General features: G+C 38.6%; 1 protein-coding gene and 1 pseudogene across 4 annotated transcripts; both read left to right on the plus strand.

The window, feature by feature from the left end:
• Positions 1-543: 543 nt before the first annotated feature.
• Positions 544-8,645, plus strand: LOC137937534 (uncharacterized). 4 transcript variants are annotated; one of them, XR_011109621.1, is made up of 6 exons: positions 544-976; positions 5,676-6,702; positions 6,789-7,028; positions 7,127-7,181; positions 7,340-7,540; positions 8,499-8,645. XR_011109621.1 is itself a non-coding variant. In XM_068782607.1 (3 exons), the coding sequence occupies exons 1-3, from the start codon at positions 784-786 to the stop codon at positions 6,805-6,807; spliced, it is 1,239 nt and encodes a 412-aa protein (XP_068638708.1). In that variant the 5' UTR covers positions 544-783; the 3' UTR covers positions 6,808-7,248. The 4 variants fall into 4 exon arrangements, 1 of the variants encoding a protein (XP_068638708.1); XR_011109616.1 differs by having other exon boundaries at positions 6,789-7,181; XR_011109620.1 differs by lacking the exon at positions 8,499-8,645 and adding an exon at positions 7,653-8,098 and having other exon boundaries at positions 6,789-7,181.
• Positions 8,185-11,358, plus strand: LOC137943151 (protein DETOXIFICATION 40-like; annotated as a pseudogene).
• Positions 11,359-11,980: the final 622 nt, after the last annotated feature.

Raw genomic sequence — 11,980 nt, forward strand, 5'->3', positions numbered from 1 at the left:
GCAGTCTCGCAAATTAGTATCCATGAAGACAAAAATGTCGCTGGATGTTAAGGTATTTGTACCAGTTAATACTGTTGAGATACCAAAAATATTCTAATCTTTTAATACCGGTCAATGTTTCAGTTCACCGATCTGAGTTTGAGGAAGTGTGGGTCAGACTTGCCCCCCTTGACTCACTTATTGACTCAGAGAAACCAACTCGAACCCGATTCGATGGATTTATACTCCTCCAGTGTTCCTAGAAAAGAAAAAAAAATGAATTTGTTCATTATTATTCTTAAAAATGGTTAGTGAAAATAAAATAAAAATAAAAATTTAACCATTATAATTAATTATTTTATTAATTATTTTTAAAAATAATAATAGTTAAAAATTTATTTTCTTTTCTTTTTCTCGTGAGTCGTGACCTCGCCAATAGGCCGTACAATATGCTCCCGTCGGTTGTCTGGACCTGGAATTCGCAATGGCCGTACGTGTGCAGTAAATTCTATCATTCTAATTCCGAAAAATCCTGAGTGTCTCAAAGACTGCTAGCTGCACGTAGGTCTTTGCGAAATGCGAATTTTGTCCATTATTTGGCGGGCAAACGAAGTGAAAATCCTCTGTTATTCCAGCTCCAATCCAGTGATTCACCCTGACTTTTCAATTTATTTCGCCCCAGATTTTGCAGCTTCGTTTGTTTGTCTGTTTCCCCGACACTAACGACTCTCTACCTGTTATACCGAGATTCGCCCTGTACGCATCTACATCGATCACATTCCACAGCAATTTCTTCTTTTTGCCATGGCAGATTTCGGTGGTCCTTCCTTTTCTCTCGGCCTTGATCTAGAAGATGAAAATCCACTTCCAGCCCTGAAGCGTCCAAAGCAAGGACCGGCAACTCAGCTGCCTGCGGCTGTGTCGCAGGAATCTGTGCAGCAACCGAACGTTGATGATGAGATGGAGGATTTCTCCTCGAAGCTGGATCATATCAGAGGTAAGAGGTTTTTAACTTTCCCTTGTGCAATGATATATTACTTATTTTTTAATGTCTTATTTTAAAGCACTAGACTGTACTGCCTAGGAGATCCTTGCAAAGTGAATTGATCTTTTGTGTGTGTGTGTGTGTGGAGATGAGATAAGGGGTGGCAATTTTACCGGATAACCAGCTTTACCCGTATATTTATAAAATGATATGGAAGAAAAAGTTTATTTATGAATTTGGGTATCTTACCCGATTATCCGTCACCTGGTTTATAAACAAAATGGATATGGATAATCGGTTTCTGCACCCAATTACTCATTTACCCGGGTTCTATATAATATATATCCTGCCTAGAAGAAGGGAGAGAGTAGAGGTCAACAGACTTTTTTTATATTATAAAGATGTTTTGTTAGTTTTATAGTTTTTGTATGGATCTTATGTGATATTATATTCTAATTTCAAATTTTAATTATTTTAAGCTATTTGTTATCATATTTATGTGCTTTTCAAATAATACATTAAATTATCCATTTACTTACCCATTTACCCGCTTATAAACGAGTAAGAAATTGGATATGGAATAAGTTGTTATCCATTAAGGTGAAACGATAATGGAACAAAGGTACGGTAAATAGAATGGGTAACGGGTAATGGCATACTCATTATGTGTTATGTTCATTACCAATTTACAGCCCTAGATGAGATGGAGGGAGAGAATAATGTTTATTCATCTGCTTGCTAGCTATTCTTTTCACTTGGTAAGAGTGAGATGCTAAGTATTGGAAATTACAATCGCAAAGTGACTCGTCTTTGAGTTTAATGAAATTTTATAAATTACATCCTGCCATATAATATTGGTCCTTCTATGTGACAATGAGTGAAAACACATAGTTTTGGTGACACATGAAATTTTCTCCATCGTGAGCCCATGGAAAATACATTTTGCAAGAAACTATAGATTTTCAGCAAAATCTATACAAAATGGAAATGCAAAGTGGAGAAGTCATGCTTTCTGCTCTTGCACATTATTTACAAGAGGGGAATCTACTACAAGAAGCTACTAGTGGGTACATTCTTGTGGACCATCCTGCCTTCGTGCCATAGGAGTCATTTGCATTTGTGCGTTCATTTCATAGCATTTTGCCTAGCAACATTGTTATTCATGATTTTGATGGTTCATGTCTTTATGGCCGTCATAATTACTTGATATGTTTTCTTTTCTAAAAAGATAAATCATTCCACACAGTCATGATATGGCAATGCTGCAACCTCCTCTCTGACTTACTTTACCTGTTATACTTTTGAAGTCTATTTTTTGGTGGCTACAAAATACAGAATGTGAAGCTTTTATTGCTGTCTCAAATTTGTTCCAAGTGTTGGTCTCTAATAGTCATTGAATGTTCATTTCATGCCAAAATTTTGAGTTTGTTTTCTGTGATGTTGAAGAGCAAATATGGAAGAGTCTTACATGACTCTCACAGTGAGAAGTCTCACAAAACCCAAATTCTTATGATGGAGTCTTACAAGACTCTCAGAAGAGGTCTCATAGAAGAGTCTCAGTTAAAAATGTTTTAGTTATGCTAGTCATTTATTTATGTTCAGTTGTTCCATTGTTCTAAGTCTTATCTTTTAGTATTTAACTTTGGGGGTACCTGGGATAAGAGTAGCTTAATTGTAATTGGATTCTACTTGTTTTCTCTATAATAAGTAAAGACTCATTGTACTCAAATTACAACAAGTTAGTGAAGTATTTCTCTTTTCCAGAAATTCAATATGGTATCAGAGTGGGTTCGGTGAGTCGACTCAGTCAACTCACAGAGATAATGTGATTTTTTTCTGGTTTATAATTTCCAATAGTTTAGGTTCGTATTCTATCTTTTTTTCTTTTTTTCCTGTCCCAGTACCCATCGATTTCTTGTCGTGCGTACCTCCATACTGAACTTTTCATATTGCAAATTACATATTGACGGAAATATCTTCAAGTCTATTTTCCAACGCAAAAAGAAGTTTGATAATCGGAGTTTTCTACAAAGAGAAATTGATATTTGAAGTACCAAACCTCATACTGCAAGAAGGGTTCGAGCATCAACAAAAAAATTCAACTTTTGAGGTGTTTTATGCCATCAAGAATTAGATATGCAGAATTATATGTCAAAAGATAGATTTGTAAGTCTATTTTCTTACCTATTAAACCAATTTTCAATTCGAGTTTTCTAAAAGGAGATATCAATGTCAGGAGATTCTATGATCATGCTTGTCAAAGAAGAAAGAATACTCAATTTGAGCTCGATTACAAAGTCCAAAATCTATCAGATTTTTTCTCTCAAAAGAGGTATATTTTATTAAAAAATATTATACTTGAATGAAATGTATCGAAGTCTAGTTTCAGAAGGAGAAAATTTTATGTCAATCTGATAGATATGTAAGGAGATATTCACATTAGAGTTGGCAACCATCAAGCTACAAAATAAAGAAAATAAAGAGGTCATAACAAATTCAAGAACGAAGGTTTTTATGTATAATTAGGTATCAAATTGAAGCTAGTTTCTTAAGAAACAAACGGTTTGTGATTCTGATCTATATTGTGGTAGATATTGATATCAGAAATACTAAAGGTCAATTTTGCCAAAAATATTTTTTCTCCTATTTTCTCTCCTATTATCTCTCCATGCATTGGCTTGAATCGAGTTTCTTTTTCTCAAAAAATCCTAGTTTTTTAGCCAAATTTATCTTATAATCAGAGAGTTTTGGTTAGAATTAATCACTCCATGATGTGCTCATTCAATGTATGCCAAAATTTCCTACTTCAATATTGGTTTCAAATTTTGTGTTTTTGTTACTTGGTTGTGTATCTGACGCATCGTCAACTCCAAAAATTATGGTCACCTCTAGAAAAAAGTTATACTAGGTCAAATTTATTAAGTTCTACCGTTATATTTTTCCCTAGTTTTTCAAAAAAAAAAAAAAAAAAAAGGTCGTATTCTATATCGTTTGGAAGTATGAGTGTTGGATAGTTGTCTCCTTCCGGTTAAAGTTGTTTTCTTCTAGTATTTCTTCATTTGATTTTTTTGTGTTTTCATCACTTTAGAGCAATGCCTAAACCCATTACCTAAAAAGTATAAGATTGTGTTCAACATCTCATTTGAGTCAAGTCTTTTTTCTTCACCCAATGGGTGATTTGTGTTTGAGCTACCCTAAAAAAAGCGAATAGTCTCTTTGTTAAGCCCTAAAGTTGGACCGTTTTTCCGCCTTTAAAATTGAGTGGAGTGTGTTTCAGACAATGACGGTTTTAACTGGTGTATGGAGTTTTGTCATATGACTAAGAGTGATTTTCTTCTCCTACATTGTGTTTTGTCCAAGTTGGGTCTCTGTCTTTTTTATCCCCAGTTTGAGGGAGAGAAGTACAAGAAAAAGGTATTTTGTTCTACATGTTGTGGTAATTTTGATGTGACCAAAATATTCAATAAAGGGGGAGAACAAATGATGAAAATTTAATATCTATGAAAAAGTTTTAGCCAATGAAGATTAAAGACCAAAAATCCTTTTCATTGCAAATTAATGTTATTAAACACTAACTTGAGGGGGAATGTTGAAGAACAGATATAGAAGAGTTTTTCATGACTCTCACAGAGCCAAAATTAATATGGAGTCTTACAGGAGTTTCACATGAGGAGGTCTCATAGAAGAGTCTCAGTCAAAGGTGTTTTAGTTATGTTAGTCTTCTATTTATGTTCAGTTGTTCAATTGTTTTAAGACTTATCTTTTAGTATTAATTTTGGTTGTAACTGGGATAAGGGTAGCTTAATTATAATTAGATTCTACTTGTTTCTTTTATTATAATTAACTTTAGTTATGTTTAGATTATGCTCGCCAAAGATGAGATACTTATGAGGGATAATTTAAATATCACCATAAACATTTTCTTCCGTGAATATACATATCAAGGATTCTCAATATTGTAACTGCCATGAAGGGAATTGGCATAGATGTATCTTCTCCTTTTTCTGCTGGTTGGCTTTTGATGGGGAACTAGAACAGACATGCTGATGCAATAAAGGACCAATGTCTATTATATTTATAGTATTTTCACTTTTATCCATCAAGTACTCCTTTTTATTTTTGAACAGTATCAAGTACTCCTTGTCAGGGCCATTAATAAACTTATCATTCCACATAGCAAGTAAACACTCCACATCACTGGGAAGTAGAATGTACCTAAGCTCAATTCCTTAAGTAATCACTAAGACTATATGGTTTTATCTGGCATTGCTTTTGTATTAATCTGATATCAACCAAAAATAAGATTTGAAAACAAATCATGTATCTATGGATGACCCACATATATTCACTAAATAAACTTTTTAAACCAAAGGTTTCCATCATGCATGAACCAGTACAGCTTGGATGATTGTAATTATTGAATCATGGATCTCATGATGGGAAGTTCAAAATTTAGTTGTGATGGCAATATTTTATTGAGATGGTAGCTATGAAAGCTTTTTCCTACTTGTGTTTTAAGCAAAAGAAAATTCAGTTAAGTTTTTGAACCATTTACCTCATTAGCACACTATGTTGCCTCCATTGTTCACAGATATGATTTATACTGAGACATCAGTTGTTTGTTGGAATCCCTCATCTGTTTTGTAGTGTATTTTCATTTAAAATAAAGTTTGGATATATTTCTGTTCTATATTTTCCTTTTCTGTGACAGGTAAACCTGGATGTGGACAAACTAGTTCCGCATGTAGCAGTTCAAAGTTCACTCTACCTGGTCACTGGATCTTGATAAATCAATCAACAAGTAAATCAAATGCCCATAAAAGTTTTCCTGCCTCTAATGCCTCAAATACTGGAAGTCTGGACTCAAGTGGCATCAAGGGCATCTTTCCAAATTTAACTATTAGCCCTCTTAGAAAGATACAGTTTCTAGATTCAGATGATCCTTCTATGAACAACAGTGATGCCAGTGATGTTAGAAATGTTGGAGCTCCATCAGAAGATATAGTGCGAACTTACTCAACCTATGACCAAGAATCAATCATTGAGAGCAACATCTGTGCAAGATCAGACTTGGTTCAAACTAAACGTATACATTCGGCAACTCCTGCCGTGGATCAGTTCTGTGAAGAATATTTTACTTCCATGAAAGGTAAAGGAAAGGATCAGAGAAAGAAGATAGATGTTGATGCTGGTAGTTCTAATTCACTTGTTTCAGTATACTGTATGACGGCAGGGTGTTTCCAGAGCAAAGAGGTCCTGGACAATAGAAATTACCATTGGAACCTTCCTAATCCTGCTCCTCCTGCTTATCGCTACTTTAATCATGGTGATCCTCGAGTCCGGAAGTTAATTCACAACCGCATACCAAACTTCTCTCCTGTTGGTGTTGTTAACAACAGAGAAAACCAACATTCTGAAAATCACAGTTGGGACCTGCCTAATCCTGCTCCTCCTGCTTATCACTACTTTAATCACAGTGATCCTCGAGTCCGGAAGTTAATTCACAATCGCATACCAAACTTCTCTCCTGTTGGTGTTGTGAACAGCACAGGAAACCAACATTCTGAAAATTACATTTGGGACCAGTCTAATCCTGCTCCTCCTGCTTATCGTTACTGTAATCATAGTGATCCTCGAGTCCGGCAGTTAATTCACAGCCGCTTACCAAACTTCTCTCCTGTTGGTGTTGTGAACAACAGAGAAAACCAACATTCTGAAGCATCAGTTATTGATTACATGTAATTTACCTTTTACCTTCTGGCTCATGAAATGACTCATTTATTGTCTGCCTCAAGATTCTCTAATGAGTCCACTTTGATTTTAGGAGTCAATTTGGCAATTGAGATACTTCAGTTGAAATTTGCAAATCTGGGAATGAGGGTAAGTAAGCAAGTTCAGGAAGGAAGAAACAGAATGCAAGGAAGACTAATGTGAAAGAAGACTCGCCAGGTTCGGTGGGTTGGGTGAACCCCAAAAGCTGTGCCTCTGTTCCCAAAGATGCTTGCAGAAGACGATTTAATGCTAGTGACAGTTCCAGTGGGCATTTGGCTGTGCTGGAATGAAGGTAATTACAGTTCCAAATAAAGTTGAATCCAGAGCTTTCATTACTTACTGTTCATGTAGTGATTAACTTGTGTACTTTAATGCTGTAAATGACACGAGAATGGCGGATTTAAAAAGCCCAGAGAAAAGCACCCAAGAAGAAGCTGAAGAACAGGTGAGATGTAAATATGCGGTTGCTTTTCTTTCAATAAAAGTGTAAGATTAACAGGTGAACTGTAAATATGAGGTTGCTGTTCTTTCAATAAAAGTGCAAGATCACATCTCCACATCGCATTCATCTAAACTTTTCTAGTATTCATTTATCGTTTGTAGAGTTGCTGGATTCTGTTGTCGTCGGCCCCTCAAGTCTCCATCACTGGCTGCGCTGCCATACCGATTGAATAAAACATTCCCCGGAAAGCTCCGATTCAAGTCGGGCGTTGTGGGAATCATTAACTCTGATCACAGCCACCCAGAAAAAAGAAAAAGATTGATCTCCCTCTCCTCAACTTTTCTGCTCAGAAATCATATCTGGTAATTCAAGCTCTTCTGCAAAACGACTTCTTCATCATATTTTATTTTACTGATGTGAATGAGTTTCATTCCCACTCCATATGGAGTATTAATGTCTGTAACTCAATCTTAGGGTGTTGGGTACGATGTCGAGACATCTAACTGATGATGTCTGGGCTGATGCACGGATTGCTTCCAAAATGCACGGGCGCCCAATTACATGGGTGGATGCCCTTCGCCTTCAGATTCCAATCTCCTTTCAGCGCCGATTTACGACAAAAACAAACAGCTATCAGCATTAATCTTTGACGCAAGTCCTTCGCTTCTCTCTTCCATAAATCTCTGTACAAAGACAACCAGACAATGGAGATTACGGAGACTGGAATTACAAATCCCTCGTTGATTGGTTTTCCGATCAGTCGCTGCTGGTTCTGCCGCCTGCAAATTGACGAGTCCAGATTTCTGGTTCTCCATTTCTCCGATCAGCGTCGGGAAAAAAAAATTGAGCTTATCAAAATGTCCGATCCGATCCGATCTTCAGTAATCGATTTACGGATTGGTAGGAGGGTTCTCGTCACAAAAAACGGTTAGATGTAGGGTAGGGGTTTAAGCTGATAGGATCACTTCCAGTCGTCTCTAGCTCTATCTCGAATATAAAAACCCACCATATGTCAGTATTTGTTCGACGATTTTGAGTGTCTTTCAATTCTGTGCGTGGGGGAAAATGGGTTCGCTGTCGTCAGATTCAGTAGTACTCAATCAGCCGCTTCTGAAAGAAGCGGCGCCACCGGCTTCTTTGTCACATTCCGGAGGTCATGGAACGAGCCACCAGCTTGAGAGTGTCCTGTCGGACACTAGGACTCCTTTGTTCTTCCGTCTGCGGTCGGCAACTTGGATCGAGATTAAGCTTCTGTTCCCTATCGCTGCACCCGCCATCACCGTCTACATGCTGAACTATCTCATGTCCATGTCAACGCAGATTTTCTCCGGTCATCTCGGTAACCTCGAGCTTGCCGCCGCCTCCCTCGGAAACACTGGCATCCAGATTTTCGCTTATGGGCTCATGGTATAGATTTTACTGCTGACCACTGTTTGTATGGAAAGATCGACTAGGCGCTTCTTCTTACTTGATTGTTTGCATGACTGTTCTTTCTGCTTTTCTTTCGAGTAATTCTTGATCAGTTGAGCCGAACTGGGTTGATCGAATTGATTCAGAGTTTTCATATGATGGATTCAGTTAGGCATGGGGAGCGCGGTGGAGACCCTGTGCGGTTAGGCCTTTGGTGCCCGCAAGTACGACGTGCTCGGTACTTATCTCCAGCGATCGGCCATTCTTCTGACGTTGACGGGGATTCCCCTGGCGGTGATCTACGTCTTCTCGAGGCCCATCTTGGTAATGCTCGGAGAATCGAAAGAGATCGCCGCAGCGGCGGCGATATTCGTCTACGGCCTCATCCCCCAAAATTTCGCCTACGCTATCAACTTCCCCATACAGAAGTTTTTGCAGGCGCAGAGTATTGTGGCTCCCAGTGCTTACATCTCCGCCGCGACACTGCTCGTGCATCTTCTCCTAAGCTGGTTGGCCGTTCACAAGATCGGCCTCGGCCTTCTGGGCGCTTCTCTGGTCTTGAGCTTCTCGTGGTGGCTGCCCAGTTCCTTTATATCGTGAAAACGTGCAATGACACCTGGAAGCTATCAAGGCTTTCTCTGGCCTGCCGGAGTTCTTCAAATTGTCGGCGGCTTCTGCTGTGATGCTGTGCTTGGAATCATGGTATTTCCAGATATTGGTGCTGGTCGCCGGTCTGCTTCCCAACCCGGAGCTGGCCTTGGATTCTCTCTCGATATGGTAAGCAAGCTGTTCAGCTTTCCCCTTGTCTCTCTCTCTGCATTTAATTTCCTTCTACAGAATCGAATGATGAAGGACACCCATCGCGTCGTTCGTCGTCTTCCAGTAAGCAGTAGCTGGCCGGAAAGCTTCGGCTCCCGCTTTTTCGGCACAGACAATTCTTGTCTATCTATTCGCCTTCCCCTCAACCATAGTCGTCGACATTGTTTTCCTCATTCTTGTGGTCCACAATTTTTTATATCAAATCACTCTTTTTTTCTCAAGTTCATCGACGAACTCAACCAATAGAATTGTCTGTCTGAAACTAGAAATTCTGGAATCCTTCTCCGTTATTTCTCATTTAATTGCCTGTCTGCATCTCCGACGTCTTCTTTTTCGCTGATTTATAATTAACCCGTTCGTCCCGGGGGAGAAAAGTATGTGCAATTTCTGGACAAATGCAGTTCAAATGACAAAAATCGATGCGGGTTTATGAGAAGTAGGCCAAAGAAAAAACTTCAAAAACAGAGATTAATATTTCAACATTGAAAAATAAAAAATTACAGCTTGAGCTCGTTTTCGCTGTTGCTGATTGCTTGGAACTGAAGATCATGTATCATGTATCATTTGCAGTATGACTATTTCTGGGTGGGTGTTCATGATCTCGGTCGGATTCAATGCTGCTGCAAGGTAAGTCTCCTATTTCAATTCATTTCTATCTGAAGAGTCCATAGGGAAAACTAGAAATAATCAAACCATGATACTGAATCGTCGTAATTGAATTTTCTTCGAACAGTGTAAGGGTGAACAACAAACTGGGAGCAGGGAACCCAAAGTCTGCAGCGTTCTCAGTGGTGGTGGTCACATCAACCTCTTTCATTACCAGCGTGATCGCTGCAATAATCGTCCTCGCATTTCGTCATTCCATAAGCTATGCCTTCACCGGAGGAAAAACTGTGGCTGACGCCGTCTCGGATCTTTGTCCTCTGCTGGCCCTCACACTCCTTCTCAACGGCGTCCAACCCGTCTTGTCTGGTAAGAACAAAAACCCAGCTCAGAAGCGCAGAGAAAGAATACCTTGCTCCATTGATTAGCTGATTCTCTCTGAGTGTGGCTTTCTTTACGACAGGCGGTGGCAGTTGGGTGTGGGTGGCAAGCTTTCGTGGCTTATGTGAATGTTGGATGCTACTACATCGTTGGGGTTCCTCTTGGGGCTCTCCTCGGCTTCAAGTTCAATCTGGGAGCTAAGGTAAGTTGTTTTCACCTCCGTTCATTTTTCCTGCAATTTCACGACACTGGAAATCTGAAGCATATGAATTCCTGTCCTTGAAATCTTTATGAGAGTAAGAGACGGGAGGTCGAGTAATAAATCGATTCATGTGCATGGGTTTCTCTTCTTCTCAACGATGAGAATGTCATAAGCTCCACTGGCAAGGAGGACATTGCTTCGGTGGTACAGTGATGCAGACACTCATTTTATCATGGGTCACGTACCGAACAGACTGGGAAAAAGAGGTGATTTTTCTTTTTCTTTTGAGATTCTTGATCGTCTCCAAAACTCAAGTTTTTCAGTTGAATTCCATCCATAAGTTTTTAATTTATTTTCCATAATTTATTAGAAATTTAAATTTTTATATATATTCAAGGTAAAAAGAGGAACAAAATTTAATTATTTTAAAAAAAAAATTCCCTAATTGTTTTTGCAATGAATTCATGAGACCTTTGTATCACTGAAAAGTCCTGTATGATTTGATTGCCACCTTAGGTGGAGGAATCCATCCAGAGGTTAAACAAATGGGGAGAAAAGAAAGCTCCTTCAGAGACTGAACAAGGTAATACGAGAGGAGGAGAGAAGCTTTCCTTGAACTTTGACTCTTGCTGCTGCTTGAGGCTCTGCCTGCCTCATCACTACCAGAGAAATATCATCTTTATATCAAATATGTCATGTGGGAGAATCCCCTGCTTCTTCCTCTACTCAAGAGACCCGGTTCCAAATCCAATCTTACTCGGTTGAGTCCCGAATCAACTCGATTAGTCGAACCTTATTTTTATTTGCTACATAAGTCTCTCTCGGTTTAAAAAACAGCACAAAAAAATTGTAAAACTCAGTTCACCCCCAAAATTCGACAAAGTTATCATACCAGCAATACAAACAACCGATTAAGTTAACCCAAATCCCTTGATAAAACGTCAAAACAGATAAGAAATCTTCGATTTGATCCAGAATATTACTAAAATTTATTAAAATTGTATTAAAAATGAAATAAAAATTAAGTTGAAACTATTAATTTTATTTATTTTTACAAGTGGTAAAAGTTTGTGAGGGTATAAAGATTACAACAAATATTGTAAAACCCTAATCAGACAGAAATTGAACCAAAATCAGATCAAAACCCGATTGACCAACTTGGGTCGCACAGTTTCTTCCCCTACCATGCAGGGGTCGCTAGCCAAGGAGGAACTCTCCATTCCCCGCTGACAAAGATAGGGAGAAAATGAGGAAAGAGGTTGTTTCTCCTCCCCCTCTTCACTATAGGGCACCTCCATCATTAGAGTGTAATGGGGAAGGCCCCCCCTACCCACCCCCAGTTCTGTAGGGCACCCTACCTTTATACTGTTGGTTTGAGTTGTATAAA

This window comes from Aristolochia californica, unplaced genomic scaffold (genome assembly GCF_029961685.1).
Source record: "Aristolochia californica isolate CCGP_79_NKW_82.1479 unplaced genomic scaffold, dmAriCali1.0.hap1 SCAF_10, whole genome shotgun sequence".
NCBI lineage: Eukaryota > Viridiplantae > Streptophyta > Magnoliopsida > Piperales > Aristolochiaceae > Aristolochia > Aristolochia californica.

Excerpts from the sequence above, each read along its gene's own strand:
- LOC137937534 (XM_068782607.1), top strand. The coding sequence starts at position 784 with ATGGCAGATTTCGGTGGTCCTTCCTTTTCTCTCGGCCTTGATCTAGAA. Across the intron at positions 977-5,675 it reads GAAGCTGGATCATATCAGAG|GTAAACCTGGATGTGGACAA; the intron begins GTAAGAGGTTTT and ends TTTCTGTGACAG.